The sequence below is a fragment of the Indicator indicator genome, chromosome 1 (genome assembly GCF_027791375.1).
Source record: "Indicator indicator isolate 239-I01 chromosome 1, UM_Iind_1.1, whole genome shotgun sequence".
NCBI lineage: Eukaryota > Metazoa > Chordata > Aves > Piciformes > Indicatoridae > Indicator > Indicator indicator.
In genome coordinates, this window is record NC_072010.1 from 16,780,907 (window position 1) to 16,799,340 (window position 18,434).

An 18,434-nucleotide genomic window follows, 5' to 3' on the forward strand; every position below is an offset into this window, starting at 1 on the left:
GGTTTAAAAAAAGATAACATATGGAATACATGGATAATATTCTGGTGGAAGCAGATCTAAGCTGCATTTTCTACTAGATACTGTTACTCAGTGCAACAAATTGAGGAGCACAAAAGCAAGTATGCATCTTGGAGAGGTGGGATTTCAGTCAGTCAAGCATACTAACTGGCTGGATGGCATGTGGATACGTTGCTGGGTGATGGAAAATAGTCAAAACTCTGACCAGTAGATATTTCTTGTATCTTTTCCAAAGACTTCTTGCAAATTACTGGTACTTTCAGGTGGGATCATTCATACGTTCTGTGTAAATATGAATCATAGTTTATAATAAAGGGCTTTTAAGAGGGAAAGGAGAGGAGAGAGAGGGAAGAATGCCCTGAATACTTGTATTTGCTGAAATTAATTGCAACTTCTAACCCTGTGTGCTTGATTGGTTGCTTGTAAGTTACTAAGACAAATGCATATTAATATGTGTCTAAGCGGATCCTCCATGTCTGAATGCATATAGCTTACCACTCAGCCCAATCACTTTGAAAAGATAAACCTGGGTACTTTCTTAACCCTTTCTCTTCTGTGATAAAATGTGTCCACTTTTCATAGCAAAAAAACAAATACGGAACAGGAAACGCATGCAGGCTCAAGGATTTTTTTTCTTTTTGAGGCACTGTGGCCTGTATTTTTTGAGAGGTCATCAAAACAGCAAAAATGAAAAGCTGATGGTGAATGGGAGAAGCATGGCTACCTGAGTAAGGCCAAGGAAGTCAGAATTGAATTAAATAGTCCTCTGCTGTCAGGCCAGAGGAAACAAACCATGTAAATAGCACCTTAGATGAACTGTGTGTCCCCAAAGACAGTTGGCATCCCATAGTGATGAGGAGGCAAAGTGTTAAACTATAGATCCAGAACAAAATTACACAATGGGTTGAAAAAATTACCAGTATATCATGTTATAGAGTTGTGGACCAAAGCAAAGCATATGTCTTCATATGAGGTAGAGTTGCCTTTTGAAGGTATGACAGATGACTGAAGAATAAATTGGGAAAGGTAAACCTGCCTTCCTTCTCTTTTGGGAAGCCAAATGTCCTGTGCCAGGCAACGTGTCTGACCTTGCTGCCACTCCTGTTCCCTTCCTGGCTCTACACTGCGCTGTTGGCAGCCGGGAGGATGTATGGGTGACTGGGGTGCCTCAAAGGCAAATGATAAATATGACCTTTCCATCTCCAATTCCCACTTGTACAGGAGAGAAAGCAAGGAGGAAAAGTTATGGTTAATTAGGTCACAACTTTAGGGAATTTGCTTGGCAGCAAGCTGTGAAAAGTGGCCTGTGGTTCCCATTTCAACATTTGTCACCTGTTTTGGGAGAGGTTTCTGACTGGCACCACTGCAGGGATGTCCCCACTCATACTTCTTGCCTGCAATTTCAGGGGAGGGTGGCTACTAATAGAAGAGCTATGGCTGTATGGCTAGAGTCCTTCAGTGTTTTTTATTACCTTTTCAGGCATCCCTCTCTGCCACTCTTAAGCCATTACCTGTCTTTGATATAACACATCATAACAGCTTTAACAGGTCTGGCTACTCACAAGAATTTATTTCTCATGTATTACATAGTATTTTATATGTGATCACTGGACCAATTCTGTGCTCCATCCTGACAAATCCTATATAATACCTGAGAAATGGCTATACTTAATTGAACTAAGAGGCCTTCACTCTTAATATCTTCTTCTCATGTCCTACATAGCACAACTTATGAGTCACCCAGCAATATCTTTCAAGACTGGCCTTTACAGTCGGAGTAACACATGCCTCTAATCTTTCGAAAAGTGATTTTTGGTGCTTACAGCTTTAAAGATGTGAACACAGCATTATAAAATGGCACAGCTATTCACAGACAGACTTCTATATAGATTAGTAAAAAGGAAAACAATAGCCATTGCTCATGTTTCAGGTCACAACATTAATAGATGAGGAGCGAGCATCTGATGTCATTTACCTGGATCTGAGCAGCGCCTTCAACACTGTCCCGCACCACATCCTGGTCACCAAACTGGTGACACATGGGTTTGATGGGTGGACCACGAGATGGATAAAGAACTGGCTTGATGGCTGCACCCAAAGAGTGGCTGTCAATGGGTCTGTGTCCCAGTGGAGGCCAGTGACAAGCAGAGTCCCTCAGGGATCAGTCCTGGGACCAGTCTTGCTCAACATTTTTGTCGGTGACATGGACAGTGGCATTGAGTGCACCCTCAGCAAGTTTGCTGATGACACCAAACTGTGTGGTGCAGCAGACACGCTGGAGGGAAGGGATGCCATCCAGAGGGACCTGGACAGGCTGGAGAGGTGGGCACAAGCCAACCTCATGAGGTTCAACAAGACCAAGTGCAAGGTCCTGCATCTGGGTCGAGGCAATCCCAAACACAAATCCAGGCTGGGCAGTGGCTGGCTGGAAAGCAGCCCTGAGGAGAGGGACTTGGGGGTGCTGGTGGACAAGAAGCTCAACATGAGCCAGCAGTGTGCACTTGCAGCCCAGAAAGCCAACCAGATCCTGGGCTGCATCTGGAGAAATGTGGCCAGCACGTCAAGGGAGGTGATTCTCCCCCTCTACTCAGCTCTGGTGAGACCCCACCTGGAGTATTGCGTCCAGTTCTGGAGCCCCTATGGCAAGAAGGATATGGACATGCTGGAACGTGTCCAGAGAAGGGCCACAAGGATGATCAGAGGGCTGGAGCACCTCTCCTGTGAGGACAGACTGAAAGAGTTGGGGCTATTCAGTCTGGAGAAGAGAAGGCTCTGAGGAGACTTTCTTGTGGCCTTCCAGTATCTGAAGGGGGCCTACAAGAAAGCTGGGGAGGGACTTTTTAGGCTATCAGGTAGTGATAGGACTAGGGGGAATGGAACAAAGCTGGAAGTAGGGAGATTCAGACTGGACATGAGGAAGAAGGATGGGTTGTCCAGGGAGGTGGTTGAGGCCCCATCCCTGGAGGTGTTTAAGGCCATGCTGGATGAGGCTCTGTCCAGCCTGATGTAGTGTGAGGTGTCCCTGCCCATGGCAGGGGGGTTTAAACTAGATGATCCTTGTGGTCCCTTCCAACCCTGACTGATTCTATGATTCTAGGATTCTATGATATTAGTTTTATTTACAAAGCATTTCTTACTTGGTCCTTGTCTGCAGAACAGTAATGTGCTGGCGAGGCTTCCTTAGCTGTTTGTAGACAGCCCATCCACTTGGTCTTTGTGATCAGATGCCTTAGACCCCCTATAATGTCACCTTGACTTGTTCTGGGCAACTGGCTCTACGTTAAAAAGGGGGATCGGACCAAATGACCTAAAGGGGTCCTTTTCCACCTCAGTCATTCTGTGATTCTGTCATTCATCATGTCACCAACATACTTATTTTATTAAAAAAAGAAAAGGAGAAAAAAAAAAGGTAAAGAAAGCATATACACATACATATACATATACATGCACATGCACATTCGCATGCACATGCACATGCACAAGGCAGTCTTAAGATTTGGCTCCTAAATTCCAACTTGGGCAACTAATATAAAAACTGAGTATCAAAATTTTTGTCTATTCTGTTGCCCTTAGTGACTTGGGGGCCTCAGCTGCAGTGCTTCAGTGGTTGCTACAAGGCACACAGGCCTTCAGAAATTATACTATTCCTTCAAATGCCAAACTGTTGTGACACATTTACTTTGAGGCACATATTTTGCAGCATTGTTTCCTAAAAGACAGATTCAAGCTCTGTATAAGTCGATGTAACTGCTATAAAATCCAATTGCAATCCAAATAGAATTGGGTGTACTTTAATAAGTGAAGTCGATCCGATCCTCTGTGGAGTTTTTTAGATTGGAGATGAGGTATTTATAGGAAAGCATATTATTTTTCAGTGCTCTCACAGTGGCTGTGAATCTATATTCTTATTCAAGTGTCATGATATATCTTTTATATTTATTCAGTAATCCAGTTCCAGTTACTTTATTGGAGGTTAGAGATGCACACACGAAAGTCACACCTGTGCACACAAGGTAAAAGTCCTTTAAAAATTGCCTGCCTTCCTCAAAAAGCTTCTTTATCTCTTTCTGGCACTTCTGTTTATAACACAGTACATCATTCATTTTCTGCTTTTCTGATGAAATTTCCAGCAGTGAGGAATTGCACAATGGAAAGCAATCGTTCACTGCTATAATGAGCTTCCCAAATTCCAAGTTTTGGTGTGTGTATTCTGCCATTATCTGGTCACAGCTTTTTGTCAAGAACTTGACATTTTCAGTTATCAAATGTGTCTGTGACTGTGGCTGTCTCCATGAAGAAGATTTGTTAGCACTGCATCCTGCTAGGAAGAAAACCTCCCTCTCCACTATATCAGCAATGTCAAAGCTTCCTGTTGCCTGCAGAGACCTAAATCAAGGCTCTGGTGCTGTAATAGCAATTGCAAAGAGAAAAGGAACATTTCAGCTAAATATATCAGAATATGTGCATGGGAAGCATTTGTGCTTGTTTGCTTTACTGATGGAAGGAAGTACTCACTCGTATTCAATGAAAGAGTGGTGAAGTTAAGTCCGGCTGGCGCCCAGTTACTAGTGGTGCCTCCCAGGGTTCAGTACTGGGGCCTGTTCTCTTTAATATCTTTATTAAAGATCTGGATGAGGGGATTGAATGGACCCTCAGTAAATTTGCAGATGACACCAAGCTGGGTGGCCATGTCAATCTGCTAGATGGTAGGGAGACTTTGCAGCAGGACCTGGACAGGTTAGACCAATTGGCCAAGGCTAACTATATGAAATGTAACAAGACCAAGTGCCAGGTCCTTCACCTAGGTCAAAACAACCCTGTAGTAAGCTACAGACTTGGGGATGTGTGGTTGGAAAGCTGCAATGCAGAGAAGGACCTGGGGGTATTGGTTGACAGTTGATTAAATATGAGTCAGCAGTGTGTCCAGGTGGCCAAGAAAGCCAAAGGCATCCTGGCTTGTGTTAGAAACATGGTGGCCAGCCCAAACAGGGAGGTGGTCATCCTCCTGTACTTGGCACTGGTGACGCCACGCCTCGAGTACTGTGTTCAGTTCTGGGCCCCTCACTCTAAGAAGGACATTGAGGTTCTGGAGCATGTCCAGAGAAGGGCAGCGAGGCTGGTGAAGGGCCTGGAGCACATGGTCTATGAGGAGTGTCTGAGGACACTGAGATTGTTTAGTCTAGAGAAGAGGAGGCTGAGGGGAGACCTCATCACTCTCTACGACTAACTGAAGGGAGGTTGGAGCAAGAAGGGGCCCAGCCTCTTCTTGGCGTCAAGTGGCAGGACCAGAGGAAATGGTTTCAAGCTGCACCAGAGGAGATTCAGGCTGGATGCTAGGAAATATTTCTTCTCAGCGAGAGTTATCAAACATTGGAATGGTCTGCCTAGGGCAATGGTGGAGTCACCATCCTTGGAGGTGTTTAAGCAGCTTGTGGACCTGGCATTTAGGGACATGGTTTAGGTCAAAGGTTGGACTGGGTGATCTTTGAGGTCTTTTCCAACCAGATGTTTTCTGTGATTCTGTGAATATTTGTAATTCTCTGGGGTGAGTGTGTCTACACAGTGCTCTAGGGACTGCTAAAATGACTTGCCTCTCCATAATTTGGCTTTTTTTTTTTTCCAAAAAGTAAATTAGTGAAATAGTAAATGTAAAAATCAAAAGGAAAGTTGGCTGTTTTAAGAATATTCAGGATTCTTTAATGCATATGAAACCAGGAACCAAAAGCAGCGCCCTGCACTTCTAGACTCTCACATCACATCACATCACTTTATCAATCTGAACACGATATTTCTCCACATCATGAAGGCAGAATCCTGTGTGGTGGTGAATTTTAGTCTGGGTTTTACAATAATGTTTGAAATAATACTGGCTGAATACTGGATCTGATCATTTAGCCAGTTCTTACCATACTGAAACTTTTTCATCCAAGGCACAGACTATCCTTTGGCACTGACAGTTACGTTGGAGCTCTGTTTGGAATCTGCTTTCCACTAGAACTCCCTTTCCTCTATGGGTACGATGGACAAGGCATTCCTCTTTCCCAGCTCTTGGTCTCTTGAACTCCTAATGAATCAAGAAAAGAGGAAAGAGGGAATTGCTGCTGACTGGTCCCCAGGCCTTTCTGAAGAGCTAGCTGTACCAGCTTGAACTGCATCTCTTTGATAGGTGCCTTTTAAAATCACTGCCACTGTCTGTACCTTTCCTGGGAAAAAAGATCAATATCATAATTCATTAGGTTCTGAGCAACCTGAAGAGCCCCCTTAGGTGGGGTTAGAGCAGTGTTATGTGGGCACAGGCAGCTCTGCGTCCAAAGAACAGGCCCTGAGCCAGCAACCATGTCAGAGGATCCACATAGACAATGGTGATCTAGTTGCAGAGAAGACAATGGCAAGGAGGGGAAAAGAGAGGGTGTTTGCAAGTGAGCCACAGGTTAGATTTGAGAGAGCAGAAGGGACCTGTGTCTGGTGTGCTGAAAGGATTGGTGGGAAGGTAGAATTAGATAACTTCCAGTAAAACTGAGACAAAGGACAACTGTCATGAACCACTTGCCATTTCATGTACTGACTTGTATATGACTTGTAGTTGACTGACTTGTGCTGGGACTATCATGTACATAGCATTTCCAGAAAGATCTTACCTACCTAACATCACCCAGGGCAACTTCAAATAATTGGAAGGAACTCTAAATCCAGAAATGCCACATGCTGATGTAGATAGCTAAACATGGTATCACCACATGGAGTATGAAGATGAATGTGTTGTAAGATTGTGACTGGCTAGGATTTAGAAATGGACATCCAAAGATGTACATTGCCTGTGGGGATTTCGGGGGGCTATATGGAGGGTTGTAAGTATTCATTGAGAAGTGCCAAAAAGCATCAGTAGAAGTCTGAAGACAAATCACCTTTTCTCAGTCTGCCTTCATCCCATCTGTCCTTACACCAAGTGCTGCATTCTTGGGCCCTCAAAGGAAAGAACGTTGACTGATGTCTTGTGCCCAGCAGCACCACTGCTGATGCACAGGGTGCAGCTGCAGGCTGTACTAAATACCAGAGGTGTGCACTGCAAAGAACAATGTCTGTGTGTAAGTGAAGGCTTCTGATTGCAGGCATACCAGTTCTAACTTTTTTTTTCACCATTGGAATACAAGAATGAGTCATTCAAACCTGGCTTTAGAGTAGTTCAGCACCAGCAATGAACAAAGGCAGCTGTTTCACCTTAAGGCTGCCCAGGGAAAGTTTTTGGCAGCCCCAATGCAGACAGGGAGAGGAAAACCTGATGTGTTCCACCTCTCTGTAGCCACTAGCTAGGCATACTTTTATTGGAATGAAATCACTCACTATGCTCTAGTGGGGAAAACAAGCACTTTTCTAGGAGGGGTGCTTATCCTGCATGAGATAAGTGGCTGTCTATGAGTTTAAAGAAAGCTTCAACAACAGTGTTAATATGGGTACTAAAGGTCTATGTTAGCAATTAAGTGGAACAAGCTTGGTGTGTCTGTGTTTGGAGGTCCATGATGGAGCAGGGAATTGAGATCTGCCATTGAATTATAACGCTGTCATCTGGATGTCTTTTAGTCCTCCAAGACTAGAAGATATGGAGGATTAGTAAATGCAAAATATCTTGTGGACAGCAAAAATTGTTATATCTTGCTTATGCCCCAGGAAAGCTTCAAACTATTGAAAATGAGATTTAATTTGTGCCTCTGGTCAAAGTAAGTAGCCCAGATCATTGAAGAGCATCTGAGTGTCAGCGACACCAGGTCTGACTGTACAGTAGTGGTACTCAAAGTGATAGGTAAGCACCACCATGAGCACAACAGCTCTTCCTTTGGTACAAAATTATAGTCAGTTCACTCTGTTCTTCTTATAATCATTTAAATTTGTAATTATACAGAATATAGACTTTTCTACTGTAAATTATACACATTTTGTTTTACAGGTTGGTTATTGGAACGACATGGATAAATTAGTTTTGATTCAGCATGAACCTACACTTGGAAATGACACTGCAGCTATGGAAAATAGAACCGTAGTTGTCACTACCATTTTGGTAAGGTGTTTTGGTTTTTTAATGCTTATACTGGTGTGTGACAAAATCTCATTTCTAGTTATGGTCCAGGTTAGCTTGCCAGTTTCCAGATTAGTGGGAGGGTGAGAGCCATGTATTTTAATTATCTTAACTGTTATATCTATAGAGAGGTTTTTGGTATGCATTTAATATAATGATTCACTTGAAATCAGTTTTTGAAAATTGAGATGCATTTTCCTTTGTCCTGTTTTTCCATTTTTTACTAAAGTCTCATAAATGCAAGTGAATTCCTTCAACTCGTAGTTGATAAAACTTGACTCACAAGAAACTGTAGGAAAAGGAAAACCTGAAACTTCTGATTGATAGATTTAAACAGAGGGTATAAAACAAGATGTCTGTAGTGCCAATGTCCCTTCTTGTTGATACATTGTAAGTTCAAAATTGATGTTAGCAAGAGCTAAAATTGTAAGTATTATAGTTCAGTCAGCCAGTCAGAACTGGATTATCTACTTTTAATTCTGAATGAAAACATTCATTTAGTAGATAAATTTCAACATATTTCTTAATATGTTTACTCAACATTACAATAACATTTCCATTTTAATAAAATACAAATAGATTTGGGGTTTGATATTGCGGTGTTACTGATGCTTTTAAAGAGTGGTTGCAAAGGTGAATGCAGTTGCTTCATTCATTTACATTTTTAATATATAGTTTTTTCAAGCCCATCCTTTCTTTCAAGTCTGTATTTTAAACAAAATATTTAACAATTTTCCCTCTCAAGTCAGACATGCCCTTTTAAGCTGATGTTTGTCAAAGCCAACTGGCAAAGGGTGACCTTTACGTGACCGCTTTTAAGATTTTACATCTCAGTTCACTGCCCTTTTCACGTGCTTCATTTAGACAAGACACTTTAACCATTTAGAATAAGCTGTGTCTGAAATGGAAAGCAATATTCTGCATGTGTTATTAAGCAATAACTTCTCTAATTCAATACAGATTTGAAAATAATCCAAAGGAAAGTGTCAAAATATTTTCTTACCTAAAAATGCAGTTAGTTACCAGATTTCCAGCAGTGTGTATACAATAAGTATGTCTTAACAAATCTGCTGTTGAAGATTAACATTCCAGGATTCAAACCAGCCAAACTGTGTAACTTTTAATTTAATTTTATTTTTTTTGCATGGGACATTTAAAATATATGTGTCTTTTTCCTAAACAAAAAAAAAAAAAAAAAAAAAAAAAAGACTTGGTGATGGAAAAAAAGTATACTTCAGTACAGTCCTCCTCTTTTCAGCCTCTGATGAAGAATCCTATTTTAAGAAATTGATCAAGGAAGAAAAGAGTCCCAAGATGCTGCGAACATTCCTAACTAAGGCTCAAGTATTAACCACCAGTCTAGTAGCATTGAGCTAATTTTTCCATATGGATTACTGTTCCTCTGACTGGATGACCAGGCACTGAACCACCAGGAAAAGTTCTGTGACTAATCTGAAATGTCTAGAACAGATGACGTTAACCTTCAACTTTGCCAAGCTGAGAAGAGAACGATGTGAATAACAAGCTTTCAGTCGAAATTTTCCTCTCTTACCAATCCTGATATCTTTGACTGAAGCTGCCACACATGTAATTTCTATAAATAGCTCCAAGCTTAGGAGAAGCAAGTAAAAAATAATAATGAAAAGTAATATAGAAGGTTCCGGTTTGACAGAGAGGAAAAAAAAGGAGAACAAGAAAGCTTTTATAATGTGTTATCTTGCCTGCCCTGTTTGCATTGAAGCATTTTGATGTGCATAATAAATGTTACCTTCAAAAGAACTTTTCCAGTCCCTATATTGAAAGGACTGGTGGGATCATTTTCAAAACCAAAAAGCTGAATTATTATTCCAGAGCATGCCCTGTGTTTATGCAGCATGCCATTTTGGGATAAATGCAGTTATTTGAAAGCAGCTTTGCTTCTTGACCAAAAGTGTCCCCTTTCAGTGTTTTGAAACCACAGTGCAAGAGAAATACATCAGAATTTGTATCATGCCCATTTCCCACTGGGAGCTGCACATATGATGCTGAAGGCAGATTAGAATGATGATTAGAACGATGATTCTTAACGTTGGCCTGTCAGGCCACAAGCATATAATCACACACACAAAGAAAAGATATATTTCATTATAATAACTTTGCTCTACTCTGTATTATAGTCATGCTGCAAATGCCAAGCAGAGCCTTTTTTCAACCCTTCATTGCCCTTTTCACATTGAAGGGAAGTTGAACCGTTGTAGATGACACATAAAATTTTGGTTGTGTGCATATTTTCCAATATTAAACTGAAAAGCTTCTGCAGCCAATGCTGTCAGTCTTTTCAGTCTTCAAATGCAGGTGTTGTGGCAGCATAAGAAAAGTTTTCCAGTTTCAGCATAGCTTGCTTTTATTTTTGCCTGGAGCCAAATAGCACAAGCTGATTTGCCCCGTTTCCTCTGTTTTTATGTGTCTGTGCTTACTTTGCTGTAGTGTGGCTGTATGGCTATTGCATAGAAGCTGCATTATGACATCATAACAAATGAGCTCTGCACTCAACTTAGTACAGTACTTGCTACCTGGCAAAACGTTAAGTTCACTTGTAACATAGCAAGAGCATGTAGAATTCATTTTACATGTTTAGTTTAGTGCGTAGGCACTCAACCTATCTCTGGTTAGTCATGTGATAAAGGAACAACCCAGAGAAAGGTGCAGGGGCAGCTGATGGATTTAACTCTACTAACTGCTGTGCAGTCCTGCTTTTTATGGTTACTGTGAGAGACCTGTGTCCAGAACCCAGCCTCCTGCACTTCTGGCTCTCTCGAAAGGACAGATTTTCACCTGTATAAAGAAGCATTCTCTTTCAGGGTAGGGCTTGGGGCCTCCTTGTGCACAGTAGACTCATTGTATGAGTGGAGAAGGGACATCATGTGCAACCCTCCTCTAACATGAGTGATTTATCCAGCTGGGAAGAATGATCATCTCTAAGTTATCAAGCTGAGAAATACAGAGTCAAGTTGTTGAGGTAGAGGATAGGGGAGTAGTCTGGAAAGACCACTCCAAACTCTCTAATCCATTTCATGATAGAGCCAACTCTCTACCTACTCTGATACTGCAAAACTTAACAATCCCAAAAGTCCTTCAGAATCAAAGCTCAGTGTACAAGAGCTGCATCTACATTGTGGCTTTCAGCTCAATTATTTTAATGAGACAGTCAGTGTTGGCAAATTAAGCTTTAAGAGCTGGATCCAGTTCATGACTGAGTCACCTAAATGTAAATGACTTTATAAAAGGTATTGATTCAGTTGCCCACTTACAAGCACTCAGTGACATTTAAAATGCCCTAGGATTTAGTGCCATTTCCTGCAATGGCAGGATGACACTTGCCCATCTCATGCCAGATACAACCACTCCATCTGCATGTCGCAGCTAGCGTATGTTGTTTCAGGCATGTGGGATAAGTTGTGCCCCAAATACCTAAGTTTTTGTCACAGTTGACACAGATTTAGAAATTGATTCAATGGCATTTAGGTGGACGCCTGTCACTGAGGATATCATACCTATCCGTAAATGGGCAGCACAAAGGACCTGCAGAACACCACTTGGCTACCATAGGGATACTCAGATGACAGATAACCTTCATGAGGTGACTAAGAACCACCTTCACTTTTTTTGACTGATACACTCTTAATGGAGTCTTACCTCAAAAATTCTAACTATAGCCTTCTTCCTCATAATAGAAAAATATTTTTTCATTATATAAATTTCACTAATTAAATTCCTTAGTAGACTGGAGAAAAAAATTGAAGTTTGTTGCATGACAATAACAAAGACTTCAAACCAAATCCTGGACATTTTATTACAAAAAAAAAAAAAAAAGGCCAAAATGCAAAACCCAAAAATCTTTACATTAACATCTACAGAAATTTCTTTCAGGATAAAGTGTGATAACATGTGCCACTCCTCTTGCAAAAATGAGATATTTCCTTGCACAAATACTTGTCACTTTTACAAATTATGTTTAGAATCTTCAAAGATTTTGAAATGAACTTTAGAATAGGGAAGCCAAATATAGATGTATTTGCTGCTTGAGTTAGTTCCTTTCTCCAGCCTTTGTTATAGTATGAATCATTAGTTGTGAACATTTTACTGTACACATGAATTTGTGGCAATGTGGTGAAATGATTTGTTTACATCTATAAAGGTAATTGTTGCAGACATCAACTTGTATTTACAAATGTTAAGTATTGTTATAAAATTGTGAATTATATAAGTAAAGCTTGCACCGTTTCAAATATCTGTTCCATGCTAGTCATTGATCATTTCAATGTGGACTTTTCCTTGATTCACTACCCCATAGAATATTATTAAGCAGCTGAAGTCTTGCAACTATTGCAGTGTTAAACATCATTCAGCAGTAAGTCAAACCTGTGTTTTACATCAGTAGGTTAAGAGTTTATAGTTCTGTTTTCAGCTATTTCAGCTGGTCTAATAGAAGATGTTACCTCTCCACAGATGTCTTGCACCACTTTCATCTTTAGACTAGTGTAGTTACACCAACATCGCTACTAATTTAGAAAATGTTTATTGTAATAGATAGTATTGTTTCGCACTGGCAGATCTCACTCAGTTCTGAGTTCTCCAGTGTGCTTTCTTTCAAGCAGTCACAGCAAGAGGTGCTACCTACCCCATGAGAGAATTACATTGTAAGAGATGTTCCTTGCTGTATTTTGCTCTAAATCGTTAAGATCAGAGTGTGTGGAAAGAGAAGTGGATGGGAAGAGAACCAGTGCAGTTCCTCCAAGTGACCCAGCAAATCCCTGCCTGAACCCAGGTCTTCTGAGTCCTCACTTGGTGGTCCCTCCACTGGATAAAACTGCTGCTGCTTGCACCTACCAAGGACAGTATTTGTCTCCACTGCTTCTAAGTGTTCCCTAAAGAACTCCTGAGGAGGAGGACTGAAGTTTATTTGTCCTTTAACGTGAAAAATAAAACATCTGGCACTTCGCTGTGCTGTGCAGAGACAGCTGAAATGCATTTTTGTAGCAGCCCTGTCAGTGATGAGGTGCACACAGAACACAGTGCCTGGGTTTGGGGAGAAGTTGCAGGCTGACCTGGCCTCCCTCTGTTCCTGTCTGCTTTGTGTCCCTCTCCAGAATTATTATTTCCTTTTGCGACTTTAATTTTAGGCCATTTTCTTGGGATTTGTAAGAAGGGCTGCATCAGAAGAGCTAGCAGTCACTAGCTCTGGTCTTTGAAAAACAAAATTACCTTCAAGGTTTAGCAAGCAAATATATCTGAAGCTTGTAAGAAGAGTGCACCAAGTACAGGACACTGGGCAAGACTTGGTTGTACTTCTAGCTAGCAGTTGCCTAAGTCACAGTTGGGAGATTTTTTTCATCTGATAATTTTTAACCATTTTGTGTAATAACATATGTAGAAAGACACAGATTTTGGGGTTTCCTTCTTGGGAACAAATAACCTAAATGAAGGAGAAACATTTGATTCATTGCCTGAAATACTTCCCAAAATCACACTGCAGGACCCTGTCTCCCTACCTCTTGAAGACAGATTTTAGAGATGAAATGGATTAATCTGGGAATAGGATCATAAGAAATGGTGCAGGCTGTTGGTAATACCCAGCAGTTTTCCTTTAAAGATTCAAACCCTCTACAGGCAAAGGCATTGCAGTGCATCACTGCAGTGATAACTGTGTAGTTAATGCTGTAGCTCAGTGGTCTTCTCAATTCCTAGGCCACCCACATCACCGCAATAACAACTTGTTTTGTGATTGCTCCAGTTTTAGAAGGCCTTGGCAATCCTTAGCTATGTATTCAAGAAATGGGACAACCTGCTGTTGTCACCCTCAATTTTCTCTGGCCAATTGTCAAGGAAGCAGCTAGTCAGACAGTGTTGGACTTTGGAAGTCATCATTGTGGACGTTTTCTATGCTGTGTGGTTCCTTTGCTGAAGTAATGGCCATAATGCATCAATGGCCCTCAATACTGAGTTATTGCTAAGGAAATGTGGCCCAAAAAAGACATGTCCATAGCAGAAAATAGCATAAGAAGGAGGTGATGGGAGGAGAGGTATTCTGGGAATACACCTGAGAGCAAAACGCCTGCAATACTTGGGAATCTGACTGTTTTTAAGGAAACACCAGCATTTCCTTATTCTCAAAATGTGTTAAGTTTAGTCTGGAACTTTTATTTCAGAGAAGTAAATGAACTACACAACTTTCTCCACTCACACTGCACAAATCTCTGTTCTGCCATCCTTATGCAGAGGTGGGTCCTTAGCAGAGTTACCACAGGGAGTAAACTAAAGTAAAGGGAGTAGTGCCTCCCATGTATAATCTATCTTTTCTGTTTCTCTGCCTGTTCACCTTGTAATAATAAACAAAAGATACTGCCCAGGCTTGCCTATCAATTTCTTCATTGGGTGGACCCACATCCTGCTAATAGGAGCTACATATTGGTATCTGAAAGAAAAAAGAGTAGCTGACACACTGAAAAAAATTGGGATTGCCTTTTTTCAGTCCTTCTGTTTCTCATGTAATGCCACATATCCTCCATTGATAAACACCTAATACAGGTTACAAAATTGCTCTTCCTTACAGATGGTGTAGTTTCAGTGAAGCAGAAATTCTCAGATAACGTTTACCTTTATTTTTTTACTAATTATGTATGTAGGAAAGGCGTATTACAAAGGTTAGTGTCAAAAAAACCCCAACATAAATCAGGCTAGCACAGAGAAAAAGGTTGCCAGTATTTTGTGATGTAAATTCAAAGGGTGACATTAATGGCAAGTATTTTATTTAGAACTGGCTATGAATATGAATTATCTGAAGTAATTTAAAATGCCACCAGAAAGTGTAGTTTTACATAATGATTGCTGAAGTCTGATTCCACACAGAGGAAAAAAGAAAAACAAACCCCAAAACAACCAAACAAACCAAAACAACCAAACCAAAAAATGCTACCTTGTTTTTCCAATGTAACTTTGATTTTCCAGACACATAATGTTCACTGTTGTGACTGTATAGTTTGCACACAGAATATAAAATCCACTTTTTGAGACAGATTTTACTTGTTTTCAGTGGCATTCACCATCTAAAACTATTTTGATACTTCTTTTTCATGCAGCGTGTAAAATCAATGTCAGTTTAATACCATTCCTGTGCATGCATATTGCTTAGATTCATCCTAAAAGACCTTGCAGAATCTTCATTGTTCATTCAGAGGGGAAAATATGTGTTTCCTCGGGAACGTATTTCTGTGTTCTCACTAAAATGTATGTAACTTGGAGTAACACGAAAGCAAATCATTCAGGCTGTGAATGTGAAATTACAGACAGGATATGCTTACTGGCTGAAGTCAAAACTGTAAATTCTACCTTGCATTATCCCACAGTCATTCATACATAGGTTCAATCTCTGTTCAATCTTTATATTTAGCATATACTGCATTAAGGTCATTCATCTGAAACAAAGCACAATTTGTTCTTACATGTGTTCTTGATAGCTTTTGTGTTCATAATTTGTAAGGCTGATAAATATTGTGGAAGGTGCAAGGCAAATTACAGTGTAACTAGTATACCTTTCCAGAAGGTATTTCTGTTCATACATTTTAATTTAAATGTGCTAATACTATCCATGAACTTCTGATAAAATGTGTGTTGTTCAGCCAGTAGATGACATGTTGCTTTTCAGAGTATATTCTATATACTTCTCCTTTACGGTTCTACTTCTTTCATTATAGGAAGCCCCCTATGTTATGTTCAAGAAAAACCATGATACCTTTGAAGGGAATGACAAGTTTGAAGGATACTGTGTAGATCTGGCGTCAGAAATTGCAAAACATATTGGTATCAAGTACAAAATTGCCATTGTCCCTGATGGAAAATACGGAGCAAGGGATCCAGAGACAAAAATCTGGAATGGGATGGTGGGAGAACTTGTTTATGGGGTAAGCATATCGATTTTTAAAGCAGGATTTAATTTATCATAGTATTAGTCATTAAATAGGAAGTATATGTGCATTTTATTAACCTTGGGGTCACAGAAAAGAAACAGAGTTCTGTTTCATTTATTTTCAAGAGAAAAATCAAGGAGTTTCATGCAAATTCTACTATTTATTCAACTCATGCCTTGTAATATCAGAACATCCATCATTTACACATCCCTTAAAAATTCATTAACGTTTGAGACCATCTTTTCCTGGTACATTACTAAACTTGTTTGGGAAGAGTATCACTCATTTATTCATTTTTCATGGAATGGTGGATGGATCTTTAAAAAAGATAGGACTCTTGGTATAGTTTGAGAAATGGATAATCCACTGTCATATATAAAACATACAGAAAAATCACTCCAGGCAAGTACACAGTTAAGCATTTCAGATTTAAGACAGACTTTTAAGATGAACATCTATAACAAAATTTAAGAGCCAACCTGGTTTCTTATACAAGCCTTATGTTATAAAAGGATATGGAGATTCTTCAGAATAGCATAGCAGGTAACAATTCTGTTGACACATAAAGTTGTAATATTTAATGACAGTAGTTCCAACAAACCCAAATAAATATTTGCAGTATCTGGCTTTACCAAAAGTAGCTAAACTCAGAGCTGTCCTTTCTGATAGCTGCAGTTGCTAGTATCTACATTGAGAAGACATCAGAATACTTACAGGAGCTTCTTTTCAGTAATGGAGTATTAAAAAAAAAAGACAAAAAAATACCCAAAACAAAACACCAAAACCAACCAAAACCAAATCAACTGAACAAACAAACAAAAGCCCAAAACCAAGAAAACAACCCAAAAAACCCCAAAACACCCTTCCTAAAACTATTCATGTGAGAACCTTTCTTCCAGAGAACTTGTAACATGCCTAGTGGCTTTTTTAGCAGCTCCCTTTCTGTTCCCATCTGTCAGTTAAATACAGCTGATAAATTTTGTCAAAGAAGTCTTCACTAGCTCCTCACCATGAAACAGAATATATGCTGCAGGAGTGTGGGAAATGGTGCTCATGAGTTTTGTTGATTTCCCCTCCCCATGGGAATGGGAAGGTTATACCAGCCTCACAAAATACTTTATGTTCTTGGAAATTCTTGGAGGAACCAACTTCACTTGTGTCTTTAGTGCATGGTAAAGCTGAATGATCATCAAGCATGTATGTCGACTTGGAAGCAGCTCAGCTGTCAGGATATTAAAAGTCAAGGCTTTTTCAGACTTCATTTTTGAAAATGTAAGTGACCTCTTCTCTGGCTTTTAACTGCAATAGCAACCAAATGGATGTCTATAGCTGTGCACTGTTTTACACCAGGAGGTTTTTTAAATCATTTGAGAAATTCTACAAATTGTGAGAAAAATTTTTTACCCAGATGCTTTGTTTCGGTGGGATATCATCTAGATGAAAAATCATAGAATGGTCCAGGCCAAAGGCACCTCCAAAGGTCATCTAGTCCAACCTCCCCACAGTCAGCAGGGACACCCCCAACTAGAGCAGGCTTCTCCTTTGAATATCCCCAGGGAAGTGGCCTCAAACACCTCCCTGGGGAACCTGTTCCAGTGTTCCACCATCCTCATAGTAAAGAACTTCTTCCTGATATCCAATCTAAATCTTCCCTTCTCTAGTTTGAAGCCATTGCCCCTCGTCCTGTCACTACAGGCCTTTGCAGACAATCTCTCCCCATCCTTCCTGTAGGTCGCTTTCAGGTACTGGAAGGCTGCTATTAAGTCTCCCTGGAGCCTCTTCTTCTCCAGGTTGAACAACCCCAGCTCCCTCAGCCTATCATTGTAGCAGAGGAGCTCCAACTGCCCAATCATTTTCATGGCCCTCCTCTGGACCCTCTCATTCAGGTCCATGTCCTTCCTATATTGAGGGCTCCAGAGCTGGACACAGTACTCCAGGTGAGGTTTCACTAGAGCAAAGTGCCAGAATCACCTCCCTGGATCTGCTGCCAACACATCTTTTGATGCAGCCCAGGATGTGATTTGCCTTCTGGGCTGCAAGCACACACTGTCTGCTCATGTCCAGCTTCTCATCCATCAGCACCCCTAAATCCTTTTCCACTGGGCTGCTTTCTATCACCTCATTCCTTAGTCTGTATTGATAGCGAGAATTGTTCTGGCCCAGGTGCAGAACCTCATGAGGTTCACCTGGGCTCACCTCTCCAGCTTGTGCAGGTCCCTCTGGGTGACATCCTGTCCCTCTGGATGACATCCTGTCCCTCTGGTGTATCGACAACACCACACAGCTTGGTGTCATCTGCAAACTTGCTGGTGGAGCATTCAATCTCACTATGTCATTGATAAAAATATTAAACAGCACAGGTCCCTGAGGGACACCACTTGTCACTGCTCTCCATCTGG

General features: G+C 40.7%; 1 protein-coding gene across 3 annotated transcripts in view; it reads left to right on the forward strand.

The window, feature by feature from the left end:
* Positions 1 to 18,434, forward strand: part of GRIA4 (glutamate ionotropic receptor AMPA type subunit 4) — a 238,161-nt gene that overhangs the window by 167,140 nt on the left and 52,587 nt on the right. For 2 of the 3 annotated variants that reach the window (XM_054400655.1, XM_054400646.1), the window contains exons 9-10: positions 7,961 to 8,071; positions 15,823 to 16,029. In XM_054400655.1, coding sequence (XP_054256630.1) covers positions 7,961 to 8,071; positions 15,823 to 16,029 — 318 coding nt within the window. Of the gene's footprint in view, positions 1 to 7,960; positions 8,072 to 9,347; positions 9,381 to 15,822; positions 16,030 to 18,434 lie in introns of those variants that run through there. The other variant, XM_054400662.1, reaches the window with a different exon arrangement.